The sequence below is a fragment of the Scophthalmus maximus genome, chromosome 14 (genome assembly GCF_022379125.1).
Source record: "Scophthalmus maximus strain ysfricsl-2021 chromosome 14, ASM2237912v1, whole genome shotgun sequence".
Classification (NCBI taxonomy): domain Eukaryota; kingdom Metazoa; phylum Chordata; class Actinopteri; order Pleuronectiformes; family Scophthalmidae; genus Scophthalmus; species Scophthalmus maximus.
Genome location: NC_061528.1, coordinates 8,083,561 through 8,099,728, shown reverse-complemented (window position 1 = coordinate 8,099,728; position 16,168 = coordinate 8,083,561). Strand labels below are relative to the sequence as shown.

The 16,168-nt window shown below is 42.9% G+C and overlaps 1 protein-coding gene across 1 annotated transcript in view; it reads right to left on the bottom strand.

Annotated features, from left to right (window-relative positions):
- Positions 1–16,168, bottom strand: part of col4a1 (collagen, type IV, alpha 1) — a 33,149-nt gene that overhangs the window by 2,058 nt on the left and 14,923 nt on the right. The window contains exons 2-51 of the mRNA XM_035604014.2: positions 15,410–15,463; positions 13,726–13,815; positions 13,365–13,409; positions 13,200–13,244; positions 12,869–12,931; positions 12,697–12,750; positions 12,334–12,360; positions 12,134–12,208; positions 11,934–11,996; positions 11,702–11,737; positions 11,540–11,578; positions 11,300–11,389; positions 11,105–11,140; positions 10,959–11,018; positions 10,655–10,690; positions 10,506–10,550; positions 10,371–10,403; positions 10,062–10,122; positions 9,897–9,932; positions 9,637–9,783; positions 9,413–9,496; positions 9,152–9,235; positions 8,593–8,663; positions 8,295–8,486; positions 8,006–8,174; positions 7,812–7,904; positions 7,503–7,607; positions 7,254–7,351; positions 6,886–7,036; positions 6,675–6,788; positions 6,178–6,345; positions 5,506–5,595; positions 5,220–5,372; positions 4,989–5,087; positions 4,688–4,777; positions 4,341–4,480; positions 3,898–4,024; positions 3,654–3,734; positions 3,221–3,319; positions 2,861–2,911; positions 2,589–2,774; positions 2,322–2,455; positions 2,101–2,173; positions 1,939–2,010; positions 1,445–1,573; positions 1,256–1,354; positions 958–1,170; positions 655–832; positions 422–536; positions 44–216 (exon numbers count right to left, since the gene is read on the bottom strand). Coding sequence (XP_035459907.2) covers positions 44–216; positions 422–536; positions 655–832; positions 958–1,170; positions 1,256–1,354; positions 1,445–1,573; positions 1,939–2,010; positions 2,101–2,173; positions 2,322–2,455; positions 2,589–2,774; positions 2,861–2,911; positions 3,221–3,319; positions 3,654–3,734; positions 3,898–4,024; positions 4,341–4,480; positions 4,688–4,777; positions 4,989–5,087; positions 5,220–5,372; positions 5,506–5,595; positions 6,178–6,345; positions 6,675–6,788; positions 6,886–7,036; positions 7,254–7,351; positions 7,503–7,607; positions 7,812–7,904; positions 8,006–8,174; positions 8,295–8,486; positions 8,593–8,663; positions 9,152–9,235; positions 9,413–9,496; positions 9,637–9,783; positions 9,897–9,932; positions 10,062–10,122; positions 10,371–10,403; positions 10,506–10,550; positions 10,655–10,690; positions 10,959–11,018; positions 11,105–11,140; positions 11,300–11,389; positions 11,540–11,578; positions 11,702–11,737; positions 11,934–11,996; positions 12,134–12,208; positions 12,334–12,360; positions 12,697–12,750; positions 12,869–12,931; positions 13,200–13,244; positions 13,365–13,409; positions 13,726–13,815; positions 15,410–15,463 — 4,766 coding nt within the window. The remainder of the gene's footprint in view (positions 1–43; positions 217–421; positions 537–654; positions 833–957; positions 1,171–1,255; positions 1,355–1,444; positions 1,574–1,938; positions 2,011–2,100; positions 2,174–2,321; positions 2,456–2,588; positions 2,775–2,860; positions 2,912–3,220; positions 3,320–3,653; positions 3,735–3,897; positions 4,025–4,340; positions 4,481–4,687; positions 4,778–4,988; positions 5,088–5,219; positions 5,373–5,505; positions 5,596–6,177; positions 6,346–6,674; positions 6,789–6,885; positions 7,037–7,253; positions 7,352–7,502; positions 7,608–7,811; positions 7,905–8,005; positions 8,175–8,294; positions 8,487–8,592; positions 8,664–9,151; positions 9,236–9,412; positions 9,497–9,636; positions 9,784–9,896; positions 9,933–10,061; positions 10,123–10,370; positions 10,404–10,505; positions 10,551–10,654; positions 10,691–10,958; positions 11,019–11,104; positions 11,141–11,299; positions 11,390–11,539; positions 11,579–11,701; positions 11,738–11,933; positions 11,997–12,133; positions 12,209–12,333; positions 12,361–12,696; positions 12,751–12,868; positions 12,932–13,199; positions 13,245–13,364; positions 13,410–13,725; positions 13,816–15,409; positions 15,464–16,168) is intronic.

Sequence of the window (16,168 nt, the reverse complement as noted above, 5' to 3'; positions counted from 1 at the left end):
AATCAATAAATACAATGTCTGAGTGCGAGTGTCTCTGCCTTACGTAAACATCTCGTTGTCTTCGATGGTGGCAAGCCAGAAGCTGTAGGAGTTGGCGTAGTAGTTGCAGGTTCCGCGGCCGTGACACTCGATGAACGGAGCGCTGCGGAACTCCTCCAGGCAGGAGCCAGGAGAGGCCAGAGCCTGGCCCGAACCCTCGGAGCCAGCGCTGGTGTGCTGAAGAAACACATACGATGTAATGTAATCACATGGAGAAGGACTTTGTCACTCAATCTGAAAGAGAGCAAACCGCCTCCTTATTTGCAATTTTATTTATGACTGCTTTCCGGGCTATAATAATAATCTTATTAAGATAATCTTTTCCTATAAATGATCGGTTTACAGTTTACTTGCTCTGACACCTAATCCTGTTCTGTCTTACCATGACAAAGGAGTAGCCAATCCACAGAGAGTCCCAGCCTTGAGGGCACGGAGGGATCATGATGTTCTGACTGTGAACTGCTATCACCATGGCCGGGGCCTCACACACAGCACACCTGTATACACACACACACACACACACACACACGTACGAGAGGGGCACAGTATATGAGTGTCACGTAAGTATCATACGCAGCTGACACAGAACAGTGGGGACGAACATGTGGACATTACCTGCTGATGAAGGGTTTGATGCTCTCACCGGTGATTGGCGCCATGCTCATGGGCATGGGCTCAGGAGAGGTGAGCCAATAGGAGTAGTCATTACGAGAGGCGAAGTTGCACACGTTGTTGATGTTACAGAACAGGAAGGGCATGGGGCTGAACTTCCTTAAACAGCTGCCTGCCGTACCTAAAACATGTATATAAACGTGTACATGTAAATACACCACAAAACTACCCCTTTGCATTCACTCTCATTATTTTATCATTCCTTTTTTTTTCATTTTTCATATCATTTGACATTGTGTTTCTCACCTAAGTCCTGTCCATGAGACCGTTCATTGCCTTGCACGTAGAGCAAGGAGTAGCCGTCATATATGAGCATGGTTCCCTCGGGACAATATGGCACCTCTATCGTTTGGCTGTGACGGGTTACCAAGAAACCATGGTCCATGGAGGAGGGGCCAGGGGGACCCACTTGACCTGGAACACCATCAGGTCCTGGGGGGCCAGGGTATCCTCTGGGTCCTAAAGGTATGGAGTAATTAATTAAGTCATGAAAGTTTAAGTAGAACAAAACCCAGCGATATCTTGATCCACGTGAGCCTCTCACCTTGTGGCCCCGGCAGGCCGGGCTCTCCTTTGGCTCCAGGCTGACCGTGATATCCAGGGAGGCCGTCGTCACCTTTTGGCCCCGCAATTCCTGTCACACCTGAGAGGAAATGAAAAAATAGGTGAGCATGATATACAGTTGGATCACAAGGGATTTTACGAAGAGGCATATTTCCAATCAAAGCCATACCTTGCTGTCCTTTCAGCCCAAGGAACCCAGATGGCCCCTGTGGTCCTGGAAGACCTTGTGTTCCTGGGAATCCAATGTCTCCTTTAATGAAGGTGTGTGGCCCAGGGGGACCTGGAGGGCCGTCATTACCTGAAATATACAACATCAACCCCTCCTGTTATCTTCAGATTCACTAATATGTTTTATCCTTGGGGAAAATCATATAATTTGGGGGCATATATGTTACTATTCAAGATAGATTTCAAATATTTATAAGCATAATCATTGTCACAATATCACTGTAACAGTAGGTAAGTAAGTTTATTCAGTTATCTCCATTCAATTAAAAAAAACATTAAATTTGAAGAAAACATATGGCCATCAAGTAATAATATTCACAGGAGACAGGAGAAAGCTCCAATCGAATAATACAGTATAACATAATCATATCAGTGTGGGAAACTTGTAATAGTTTAAAATGTTAACGTACTGAAGGTTTTTCACTTTTGAATTACCTTTTTCTCCGGGGAATCCTCTGTCTCCAAACTCTCCTTTGAATCCAATGTCCCCAAAATTACCCTTTACACCTAGAGTTGGTATTTAGAGAGTATTTATCAACATTAACACACACACACACACACACAACTTATATACAGTATATCACAGTGTACACTCACCTGGAAATCCAGGGACACCGTGCAGCCCAATCTCTCCCTTCTGTCCATCGATACCTGGAAGGCCGGCTTGTCCCTGTAACAGAAACACAATCATGTCAATTTATACATCATTGATAATGATCTCACTTTTCATGTATTAGGTACCTCTGACCAGAATGAAGTTTAGCTAGTGTTTGACATGTACAGTAAAACGAAAACAAAAAAACAGCCCTGTGACATACAGGAAGTCCAGGAAATCCAGGGTCGCCCTTTTGCCCCGACTCTCCTTGGAAACCAGGGAGTCCTTGGTCTCCTCTCTCTCCCTTTTGTCCATGTCTGCCTGGCACACCAGCAGGTCCTGGTGCTCCCGTGGTTCCTGTTTGACAGCGACACAAGGGAGGTCAGGAGATATTTTTGAATATTTCTATTCATGCACTTGTGAATGCTACTATATGATGTACATTTGTATACATGATGAATTGATAGTACGTCATGTATTCCTACAATACCTGATTCTCCAGGTTGTCCTGTCCCTCCTCTCTCTCCTTTGGGGCCTTCTAGAGATATACCTGGGCCCCCCCTCTCTCCTGGCTCACCCTGTTGTCCCTGTGAGCCTGTAAGTCCCTTGTCGCCTTTTATACCAGGGACACCAGGATGACCTGGAGTACCAGGGAAGCCAGGGCTACCTTTGTCGCCTGGAAAGGGAAAGAGAAGGACACATAATGAAACTCTCCAGTGATTCATGGGTTATAAGACTCGATGACGATGGAAGGGTCCTTACCTTTGCCACCAAGAATCCCAGGTGGCCCAGCGAAACCTCGGCCAGGTAAACCTGCAGACGACAGATTAAAAAAATACATTACAAGTAGTTTCTCTCGTGTTCTAATAGGTAGTGAGGGGTCTGCAGATATTAGTGCTCTAGGAAAGTTGTCATTATATTTGGAGCTACCTGAACCCCCTATTGCAGCTGATGGGTTGTGTTTGACATTTTTTTTTCAAAGATTTTTGTCTTGTAGTATCTATGTTCCAAAGAAAATAAATTTAAGTCTTAAAATGTGTGTGTTGGGATGTTTTTGGTTGAGAGGTTCGTTGCACTGTGGCATCAAGAAGCAAATTCTTTCAGTTTAGTCTCTTCACTAACCTGGGTCTCCTCTCTCCCCCGAGGATCCAGGGATGCCATCCACTCCAGCCTCTCCCTTCTCTCCTGGAGGACCAGAGGGTCCCTGCAAGCCGCCCTGACCTGGAAGAGAACATGTGCACACGCTATTTGTTTGTGTGTATTAGATTGTTTTCTAGCAAAACTAAGAGGCAGTTGCTTGGGAAAAGTCTATGAGTCTACTCCTTTCTGTTTCTGATCTGAAAAGACCATCATTCCTGGAAAAACAAGGCAGATGATCTTCAGTTCACTGATTAATTTGGTTTCCAGTAATTTCTCAGACTGAACTCTTTTAATAAAAAGGCTCTTCTCAAAAGGTCTTTGTGAAGATAATGTCTTATCAACCCTTCCTTGAACCAATTAATTTAAATCTTTTTGCTGAGACTAACAATTGATATTAAATAAGTCTGTTACTTACCGGGTCGACCTTCACGACCAGATTCTCCTGCAGACCCAGGAAGCCCAGGAGTACCCTTGTCACCTGGTCTACCTGGCTGACCTGTACAACACACACACACGCGCGCACACACGCGCACACACACACACACGCACACACACCACCATCAGAGCTTGCATGGAATAACAACACATATGATTACTATACCAATCGTCCTGCTTGTAGACAAACAGGATAAATGTGACAGCACAGACTGAAATCTGACCTGGATACCCGGAGCCTCCTTGTTCTCCTTTGGGTCCTTGCAGTCCTGGTTTGCCAGACATACCCTCTTGACCCTTAAGACCTTTCTCTCCTGGTGATCCTGGAAATCCTGGCTGGCCTGTCTGACCCTGTGAGAGAGGAGGAACAGAGAGGAAGGCTAAGTAAAGAAATCCCAAAGTTTGTCTGTTCGTGGGTTTTTTCGTTACATTGGAAATTTGAAGCAGACATTTGTTGAGGTAGTGGAGGCAACTTGCAACGATGCAAATCACCAAACAATTTATGCTTATATGTTTGATGTGGAAATCTTCTCTCCCAAATGTTTAAATGTACACATTCTTGGCCATTTTTTGGCCAAGAATACTGATTATTTGACTGGAAGAGTTTGTGCCTATTCACACAGGAAAGATGCCGAGCAGTAAAGTTTCTTCCAGCCAGGGGAATTACCTTTTCTCCTGGATGTCCTGGGATCCCTAGACCTGGATCACCAGCTGCTCCCTTGTCTCCTTTCTGTCCATCTGTGCCTCTGAATCCTGGATGTCCCGGTGTACCAAAATCTCCTTTACTACCTTTAGGACCGAGCGCACCTGCACAAACACAGATATATAATGAGTAATATATAAAACTTGCATTAAAAGCATTAAATTGTTTTAAATGTCAACTATAGCTTTTTCCTTTATTGAAATTCTGTCAAAACATTGTTGAATACACATAAATGCTTGCACTGATCACACTGTTAGAATTTCTATGACATGGATGAGACTTATTTCATTGGAGCAGTATTGTAGTTTTACCTGGTATCCCCATCTCTCCTACACCGCCCTTATGTCCAGGTGGTCCCATACTGCCAGGGTCTCCAGGAAAACCGGGGTCTCCTTTCTCACCTGAGACATATCAGTGAGGTTGAAAAATGTATATTTCTTTTTACCACCCCTGCATTTCCATGTTCCAATGAAGAAAGTGCAGGGAATTTGGCAAAATAGGTTAAATAGGATAATCAGAGAGGATTGCAACATGAAGTCTACACGGTTTGAATATCCTTTGAGTTTTGACAACACGTTTTATGAATGCTGCTCATGTGGTCAGGTTGGTCACCTGGTTGTCCGGGTGATCCAGGCTCCCCATCTTTGCCTGGCATGCCGGGGTCTCCAGGCATTCCACGGTGGCCCTTCTGTCCCGTGATCCCAGGGTCACCTTAAATGAAAATTTTGTTCAAAGACATTACTTAAACTGCAGATCAATGAACAGAATCATCCTGTTTGTAATAGATCTCTATGTGGTGAATACACTCGCATAGATCAAAAATGCCAGTATGTTGTTTTGTACCAAAGTCTCCAAGGTCTCCCTTCTCCCCCTTCATGTGCTCCATGTCAACTTTGCTCATGTTCCCTGCAGGTCCCTGCAGACCTCGCTCTCCCCTTTCTCCTTTAGGTCCAGGCTCTCCAATGTTGCCTCTTGGTCCAGTAATACCGGGATCACCTGATAGGAATGGTGGGAAAGAGACATTTTTATTGGAAAAAGAAAAAAACAACCACCAAAAAAATCACAATAACTAAAATGAAATCACTTGTACTGTAAATCTATAAATACTTTAATCATTTCTCTTCCTCACCTCTCAGACCAGAAGATCCAGGTGTACCAGGTGATCCGGGAAATCCTGGTATTCCCGGTGTTCCCATGACCCCCATTTCACCTTTAGGACCTAGGAAATGAAAACACACACTGTGAGATTACCACAAATAAATATTTAAAAAAGAGATAAAATAACTAGAAAATCAATAATCTAAAATAATAGACAACCAAAGAAGTACAGCAAGCACAATGCACAACAAGAGAGAAATTTCAGACATTTTTTTCTTCCTCATTTCAAATGTCATGGTAGGTTGAATACTAAAATGAATACATTACTGCCACCTAGTGGTAATAGTAATGTGTGCTAGAGAAAATAGAAATGAAGATATACAGTCAATTCTATGAAATCTTTTAAAACATCAGTAACAGTAATACTTCTCATATCGCTCCTTTGCTGTTTCTTAGTTTCGGCACTCAACAATTTCTGCAAAAAAGTTTCACAGTAAAAGCCTACCAGCAGCTCAAAGGGCTCTTACTTTGAAGGCTTTTGATGTGATACATGTACAGGAAGTAGTTTAATTGTTGAATTGACAATACAATGAGGAAAACAAGAAACACTGAGGGTGAAGAAACCAGATCACGGAAAAAAAATTTAGTTCGATTTTCTTGTTCTTCTTCTCTAGCCAATGTTTTTTCTCTTTGTCGATCTCACCTTGGTTTCCAATCAGCCCGTCCCTGCCCGGTAACCCCGATGGCCCTGGCAGTCCTTTAGAGCCCGTGGATCCTGGGAAACCGGGGATTCCCTTTTCTCCCTGAGGCCCCGGCATGTCCAGACCGGGAGGTCCAGGGTAGCCTTTTTCTCCCTTTACACCTTCTCTACCTGTTCAATATGCACACACACAAATATATTGTTCGTTGTATATTTCCACAATGCTAGAAAACTGAAAATATGAATCATACCTTGCGGGAGACATTTCGAATTGTACTAGCAGGAAAATCACAGGTTTGACATTACAACACCAGGACCTTGAAACTGAAGCAGCTAAATGGAATTCAGTCATCATCTGTATTAGTATCTACAGCTATGCTTTTGCAACTGAGACATGTCACCATATCTGCTTTCAGACATGAAAATGTCCAGACAATGACATTTTTCAGAGTTTGACATTCACACATGAAGAATGCAGATGGCGGTTGTTCGGGTCTCACCGTATGGTCCAGGCTCTCCAGTTGGTCCCTGTGGGCCAGGAGCTCCAGGTGAGCCTTTTCCTGGTTCACCTGGTAAGCCAACCAGTCCAGGAGGCCCTGGGGGTCCCACGTCACCTAATTAAAATACCAAATGAGAGTAAATGTTGAGCTTGGAAGAGGAGATGCGCCTTTTAACTCTAAATCAAATCAGGCGTCACAGTCCCTACAGTACCTCTTAATCCCTGAGCTCCTGGTGGTCCTGTCTGCCCTTCCTGTCCAGGAACACCGGGGTGTCCAATGTTACCCTTCTCTCCCTGGAAGCCAGCAATTCCTGGGAGGCCCTGCAGACCTTTTGGGCCTGGAAGTCCCCGTCCTGGTTCACCCTGCAAGGTATACAAATGAGCACTGGCTTGTGTTTTTGACGATGACATTTAAATCTTTCATTGTTCACAAAATAGATGAAACTGTAATTGTGGTGTTTGAATTTTAATGTTATTGCAAGAAAATTCATTTCCATAGTATCTGACACTATATTAATTTTGAATATAATTCTAATCAGATTAGTAATTGATTGATAAACACATGCAGACAATTAGGCACCTTCGTTCCAGGTGGACCAGGTTGTCCACTAAAGCCATCCTGTCCTGGTTTTCCCGGCTCTCCTGGTAATCCTGGAGCTCCAGGAATTCCACTGATTCCTATAAACATGGACAAAACATTTCCTCTGAGTTCTGTTCATCTACCTGTTCTGTATCATTTACCGTCTGTTTACATTTTCTTCCAAGAATTTGTAAGTATGTATGAAATGTCTGTGATGCGTGCCTGTGGTGAGGAATGGGATCAACGCACCTTTTTGACCTGTTGGGCCAGGGAAACCAATTCCAGAGGATCCTTGGTCACCTTTCGGTCCAGGGAAACCTGGCATCCCAGAGTCTCCCTGCTGGCCTCTGTCCCCTGCAACCATCAACATGTTTTATAATAAACGGGACTAATTGCCAATGTAATGTAATTTTATTTTATATTCTGCACATCCCACTTTTGATGTCATTTCCCGGAACATGATTCAGTTCACTGATTCATTATCAAGACACACATTTGAAATAGCTCCCTTCTGCAGAGCACTATAAATGAAAACACAACAGCTATGGTGGTGCTCACCTGGAAGTCCAGGTCGGCCGGTTTCTCCCTGTGGTCCAGGTACTCCCTGAGGTCCTGGAGCGCTCACACCTGCACCTGGCTCACCTTTTACACCTGGTTGATGTTGTGTTCACAATGTTGACATGCAGGTTAATGTGAGTTCTCTTTGACTATACTACATATTTTTACTGTATCTGTGTAGATCTCATTCCTACCTGGTACTCCGGGAGATCCAGGAATTCCTGATCTCCCTGGACTTCCTTTCTCTCCAGACTCTCCTGGTCGACCGATGCCTGGAAGACCAGGGGGACCCCTCTCTCCTGGGGTTCCAAAATGACCAGGGTCCCCATCTGGTCCACGCTCACCCTTAATGCCCTCCTTGGCCTGAAAGCAAGATTAAGAAGGGACGTCTGATCTAGTTTGTTTTTAAAAAAGGCATGAAATTTGTTCTGATATCCAGACTAATTGTTACATCATACAAACCACACACACACACATACTCACAGGCTCTCCTTTGAGGCCAGGTACACCTGGGAGGCCATCTCTCCCTTGCTGCCCATTAAGTCCTGGCTTTCCCGGTGAACCATCAAGACCAGAAAAACCTCTGTCTCCCTTCAGACCGGGAGCTATGAAAATGTCCCCGGGCTCACCAACAGCACCAGGAGCTCCCATCAGCCCAGGGCTGCCGTCGGTACCCTGCACAGGTCAAAAGGATGTGTCGGGCAATGAGTAAAAATATCCTTGGCATGTACTGATATCTTTCACTTGCAGCTCAGTGAAACATTGAAATTATTCCACTCACGGTTCTTCCAGATTGTCCAGCGGGGCCTGACTGACCCTTCTCTCCTTTGCCTCCTACTGCCCCAGGAGGTCCTGTCAGGTGAAGAGGGACATTGTACAATACATTCCTTGCTCATTCTATGCTGATCATCGCGTGTTCCAACACACGGGTAAAATGTAGCAGAATAAATAATAGTGAAATGGTGGTGTAAAAATATTCAAACTCACATATTTAAAATGTAAGTTACACGTTGTATAAGAATGTCCAGGGAAAAAACGACAGCCTTAGCTCATGAGGCGGCAGTGGTTGAGGAGATAGAGAGGGTCGTCCACTAAACAGAAGGTCGATGGTTTGATCCCCTGCTCCTTACTAAAGTGTCGCTGGGCAAGACACTTACTGTAAACCCAAATTTGCCCCCGATGGCTGTGCCGGCAGTGTATGAATGATGTGTGACAGAAAAAGAAGTGCTGTATGTATGAATGTGTGTGAGTGCTTTGGGTGGTCAATAAGACTAGAGAAATGCTATACAACTGTCCAAAAGTTTTGGGTTATGACATTTTAATGTAACACATTCACTCACCGCGATCTCCCTTAAACCCCTGGGGGCCAGGTAATCCAGGTGGGCCGAAAGATTCACACTGAACACAGGTATCGCCTATGTCACCTGAAAGGAGGTACAGAAACTTCAATTAGAATTTTTTTTTAAATCATGCAAACGTCATGGTGTAGTCCAGCTGTAGGGATTGAGCTTAACATAACCACCCACGGAGATATCACTTAATCTTAAAGATGGAAACATGAAATCTGAATGTATTAGTCGATCAGTTTTGTTCGTTCCCACCTTTCTGTCCGACTTCCCCTTGTAACCCTGGAGGTCCAGCTGGGCCGGGAGCGCCTTTCTCTATGTCACATTGACTAGAGACAACTGTGCAGCCATGTCATAGCAAAAGGAAAACACAAACACAAAAAGACATGAGGTTATTCAAAGATCTGTTATAACACATTTTATGTAGCTGTCGCCGTGTTGTCAATTATTCAAATAGCTGTGGTGAAGATGGGACATACTTGGGAGGCCTGGTGTTCCAGGAGGTCCAGCAACTCCTGGTTGTCCTGGAGGCCCGACCAGAGACTCTCCTTCTATTCCCCTGTCTCCTTTCTCACCCACGTCTCCCTTCTGACCCTGCTCCCCTCGAGGCCCTTCGATGTGTCGGCCTGATGTAAACGAAGAAAGTCAAAGTTAGTGGGGTATTCAGATCTGCGAGGGTCTGACTGAAATATGCAGCCTTAATGAAGTGTTCTTAGTGTTGTACGCTGTGATATTTCACCTGGTGGACCTGCCTCTCCCTGAGGCCCAAGAAAACCTGTGGATTAAGAGGAAACCAATAAATGGACGGAACGGCGACATTGTGGGAACAAATCAAAGGTTAGTTCAATTACTTAGTGCATACGTGCATGTGGACACAATGTGGAATGCCGTGGCCTCATTTTACCTTTTTCTCCTTGTAACCCTGGGAGACCACGAGGACCAGGCGGGCCAGGGGAACCGCTACCCTAAAATTATAGAATTACAAAGATTATTTTCCAGAGATAACAACAAGTGCATGACATTGGTGCTCTCCATAAAACCTACGGGTCTGACTCGAGTGATGTGCTTTCACATTTTAACTGAACGGATAGTTGGCGACATCTGCTGGTAGCTTTTAGAACTTCCTCTTTGTAACTGATGGACAGGAAAGCGAGTGGGTCAGATAGAGAGAGGAAGTTATTCCCAGACTAGAGGGATGAGAAATATCACTTACATAACCTGGTGGTCCTCGTTCTCCTTTTTCACCCTGGAAATAAAGTCAATTCATCACACCTCAAACATAATTTAAGTTTTGGATTAAATCCCTGATTGTGTGTACAGTCAAAAAAAAAAAAATTGCATTATTTACCTGGGAACCAATGTATCCGGGGCCTCCTGGAAAGCCCATCTCTCCCTGTGTGAAAGTATGAAGTTTAGCTATTTAGTTTTTTATAATATGAAAGAAAACAACAGTTGGACAGTATAGAGAAGATAGTTAATACAGAAAGTTATTGTTACCTTTGTCCCATTATCTCCATCCTTGCCAGGTTTACCCTAAAACCATAGAAACAGACACTCACTTTTATTAGTTTCAAAGTCAGTGTAATTACTTCATACAGAGAGCTGAATCTGTATGAGATAAAAATTAAAAAGTTAAATAAACTAAGGTAAAACAAGTTTGTAATGGCACATCCGTGTTACCTTCCACCTCCATCAAATCTCCATCAAATCACTGACAACTAATGCCAAACTTCTATCTTCATTTATCATACCATCATAGTCTACATATGTATTATTATGAATACATATTTTTGCCACTTACTCTTGGTCCAGGTGGACCGGCTTCACCTTTGATACCACTGAGATGAGCGATGCAATGGCCCTGCAAAGGAAAAAAAATGTTTTTGTTAAATAAGAGCGATTAAGTAAAAGTTAACACACTTTGATGAGTGAATGCAAAATACTAACTTTCTCTCCTTTGTCTCCGTGAAGTCCTCTGTCTCCCTACAGGAATACAAGCACAAACACATTCAGGGAATAACACAGGACACAGGTGATCTTTCATTCATTTCATTAATATCTGTTACAGACATTTAGTGGTTAATGTGTACATTTTTAAAAAAGCACAGTTTCGGTTTATTTTATAAAAAACAGAGGGGGTACCGGTGGTCCAGGTACATGCACTGTGGTTTGTCCTTCCACTCCCTGGGGAGGTCCGGGGGGGCCCGGTGGGCCACGAAATCCTGGCTCACCCTGCAGAGTGACGACAAGAATGAATAACAGCCACAGCCACAAGAATAATGCTTGAAGAATTATTATAATCATTAGAAGTCAAACAAAAATACAAATTAAAAAAACATGTATGTCCAAAAGTTGCGATTTGAATCTGAAAAAGATCCTCACCTTTTCTCCTTTCTCACTCACAAAAGCCAGCCTGTCACCCTGCAGGGAAATAATAGTTATAAATAAAAAAGGTTATGATATACCAGTGGCATGATCAAGCATCAATGATGGTGGATGATGATTTATAATTGTAATATTTAATATACGTATGATTAATCATACCTTCTCTCCTTGAGGGCCAGCTGGACCAGGGTCACCCTGCCAAACACAGTTATCCAATCAGTCGGATAAACTCTCGATACCGATATTGTATCTAACGGATGAACATTGACAGATCGTCTTTAGTATCTATCTGGCAGGTCAGAAAGTTTTAACATCTACAGAGGTGGTTCTGTTTTAAACCTGTGACATTTCCAGTATTTCCTGATGCAGACTGTGGAGGACGAAAACTCACTTTGGGTCCTTGGTAGCCACGAGGTCCTGGTGGTCCGGTGGGTCCAGAAGTTCCAATTGATCCCTGTAAGAGAAAGACAGTGTGTAAAGAACTTGGAACTATATGGTCTCACTTTGTTTTTGTTTTTTTCTTTCTTTCAAGGCACATACAAATATGCATGTCACTCCAAGAGCACACACACAATCAGACACACAACGTACAGGTAATCCCGGTGTGCCGGGGAATCCTCTGTCTCCTTTCAGGGGAACGATCCCAATCAGACCACCAGCGTCACCCTGTAGAGGACAAAACCAAAATGAATGGTTTGGCAGAGCACGTTTCTCATTAAATTGGAAGATTAGTGCATACTTGAATTTTTACATGCAGTAAGATGTTTAAGCTTCATAAACTCTTAACTGACCTTAATTCCAGGAATTCCTGGGATGCCCTGAGAAGAGAGGACGGTGGAAAGAGATCTTTACATGTAGTATGTACTGGCAGGGTGAATAGTTTCCTTTTGAGTGACTTCACATGTTGTTGTGTTATGTAGGAATCTTGTAATTTCCAATGTTATGGTTTGGATGTTTGAACAGTTGAGTAATAGAATCCTACATGGACAGAGGAGACTTTCTCCAAACGTACTAGACCATTTCCAAAAAACATCAGGATAAAAACAAAAGTTATTTCTTTTTTTTTTATGTTTCTCAACATGTTTTCACTGGTCAGTAATAACTGAAATGTGCACTGGTCGCTGTTGATTGTCATGTGAGTTGAGGTGGTTTACCGGAGGTCCTTGAAGTCCACCAAAACCAGGAGTGCCGTCCCTTCCCCTTTCTCCCTGAAGTACACACACAACAACACAGTCAGAAGGATCATAATATCAGGGGTGGACACAGCACCTGAACACTGTACCACAAAACAAATCTGATTTGAAAAACCTTTTAGAAGTGGCTTACTTTAGTCCCATTGCATCCTGGGATACCTGATTGACCTGGTGGGCCATCATTTCCATTGATGCCCTGAGAGTGGAAGTGCACAAACAATTTACAGTTACTTATTGAACCGAGGCTCTGCAGCTTCCTGATGATTCTGACCTGCTGTAAACACTGAATTCCTCACACACACCATCCAGAATTAAAAATGCAGCCTTAAAAGAAAATGACAACATAATCTGATGTTATTTTGAGGAAAATACATTTAAGAGTGTGATTGAATGTTGGAGAATGGGATGAATATACTGGATTGCTGCAGGATGTGAGACATTGAGGCGGGCTTAAAGGAACTTACTGGCAGTCCTGGGTTTCCTGGGAAACCTGGCAGACCAGGCGGACCCTGTAACATCACAAACAAATCAGCATCAATCTCTCATGACAATACAATCATTTTTAAATAAGTGATTATTATTATATTCATATTATACTTTATCCTAATTTTTGATGGTTAGATACTTACCCTCACTCCTTTCAGTCCAGGAGAGCCAGGCCCCCCCAGATCTCCCTAGGAAGAGACAAATGAGATACAAAGATTATTTTCAAATGGGACACAGAGTCCCCATTTTGAGTTGTCTTTGAACATTATAAAATAGAAAAATAGTGCTGAATAAGTATGTGTGTCCACCATGTTACTTGTGGTGATGAAATCAGTTCAAAGTGTTACATGTCTGGATAGTTATTTAAAGTTCATTCATTCATGTGTGTGTGTGTGTGTGTGTGTGTGTGTGTGTGTGTGTGTGTGTGTGTGTGTGTGTGTGTGTGTGTGTGTGTGTGTGTGTGTGTGTGTGTGTGTGTGTGTGTGTGTGTGTGTGTGTACTGACCTTTGGGCCCATTGCCCCTGGAGGCCCCTCAGGTCCCTGCATCCCTGGAAATCCCATATTACCTTGAAGACCAGGAAATCCCCGTTCACCCTGTGGCGCACAGAAACACGGTCAGGTTAGTGACACAAAGGACAAAAATCTGTATGACTATTTATTCATATTAGAAGGAACTGTTTATCCACCAATATTGAAAAACTCACATTTTATATTTTGATAAAGTCATCTGTCTAAAATTTGACACTCAAAGCAAATTTAATGGGAAACCAAGCAACAATTGATAATGAATTTAAACATTCCTAGAAAAAACACAGTTCTTTATATCTAAACTAAGTTGTTTTTTTTAAACCCAACAACAACGAAAGTTTACAGTCATCAAATCATTATAAAATGTTTACTTCACCCAGTTTGGTCAAAAGGATCATCTTAACCAAGAGTTTATGAAATGTCTGTAAAGGTGTCCTAAAAAAGCTAACTACAAAGTAACGTTTCCATATTCATCGTATGTTTTTCTAATTTACAAAACAGACTTTGTTGCATTTTTATAAACAATGAAGGCTCATGCATCTATGCTTTTTAATGCGGCTTGTTTTGCAATGATTTGAAAACAATACATGCTGGTCACAATAAATCCTCTTCTGCATAATCCCTCCTGGGGAGATTCAGATTTTTCTTTTCCACTGTCTGCCACTAGATGGAGGCATTGCTCCACAATCCCTTTGGAGCTGCTGAGCTCGAGAGAGAGAGAGAGAGAGAGAGAGAGTGATGAGAGAAACTACTGTGTTTCTGATCTTGGATTGATTCAACACACCTGACTTCCCCCGGTGGAAAAATATAGTATTTTGAACCATGGGAATCAAGGTAACCATGGCAACCCATGTTGTGAAACTACAATAAGTTATGTCACAAGATGTTAAGCTCACATGACACTTTGAAACCACAGTGGTTTGACTGAGCGCCACTGAACACACTCAGTACATCTGTTGTTACTGTTGGGTGAGATGGAAGTTTGGCTACTGTTGCTGTAAGAATGAGCCATAAAAGACGAGACCGTCGCACTGTGAGGAAAGATGACGGTCTGATATTACTGAGCCATTCATACACATTATACACAAACAGCAGGAGTAAGCAGAGCAAAATAAATTGACCCATAGTCACAACGGCAACAGCAGTGGTTCCAGATGTAAAAAAGGTATTCATATTTAGATCGCAGTCACAGAAAGTATGCATTTGTTTCCGATTGAAAAATGTACTCATACTCAAAAGTGTCTTTGCCCAATACCAACTTTTGGTTTTCCAGGTCAGTCATGGTGGAGTGCTGACAGCTCAAGGGCTCACAGCCAGTTCGTGAGTGTCTCCACCACTTGTACATCTGCATCTGAGAGTCTCCCTTTATCCTTTATCAGTTCCCTTAAAGCCGTCAGCCCAGCTGTGTGTGCGGACATCCTCCAATTCAAACTGGTCTTTGTTCCCATCCTGGTCTCTGCTCTCTGTGACTGTGCCCCGTCCACTAGCTTTCCGACCCAGGCCCATCTCCAGAACTGGCCCCATTAGTCACAACATAGCGAGCACTGCGACAGCTGCCGCGGCCTGCTGTGAGCTTACAGTGCCTGCACTTTGAATTAGTGTGTCCGCCAAATGACTACAAAAGTGAAAAGGGAAATTGAATTATCGAGAGAATTCTCACCTTTTCTCCTTTCACACCACTGCAGTCACATTTTCCACACGATGTTCCACAACCCTGAGGAAGAGGAGAAACATGAATGTCAAAAAAGAGTAAGAATGTAAGTGTGTTTGAAATAAGTACAATAAACATGTGGAGAAGAGTGCAAAAGAAAATACAGTATTCCAGCTGGACAATATAACGGACACCTTCTGAGGGTCACTCGATGTCATCCACCACATGTATAAAGTGTGCTGCAATCCTGTCGTTCTTTTGTAGCATGTCAGGGTCTCACCCCTGTCAGATGGTTCACAGATATTCCACTGACACTGTAAATCGCAACAGCACGCGGCCGGACAGACTCCTGCAGTGTTTTCATGCAAACCTTACTGTGTCATGCAAGCCTGACTTATCTGTCCCACAGACGGACATTTTTGAACCAGTGGGAGCAAAATGTGATTTGAATGAAAGGATGATTAATGTACCTACATTAACTGAATTTAAAAAAAAACTTTTATAAACAATTGGACACTTGGTGACAGGGCTGTAAACACAACATTCATACATTATCTCTTCAAGGTCCAGTGTGTAGGGTTTAAGAGGCTCAATTGGCAGAAATGGAATATAATATTCATAATTATGTTTTCATTAGTGTATATTCACCTGAAATGAATTAAAATTATGCTTTTGTTACCTTGAGATGAACCCTTCATATCTATATTGGAAAGGATCTCGTTTCATTTGTTACATTGGAACATCTCAGAATGGAAAAACCAAACACTG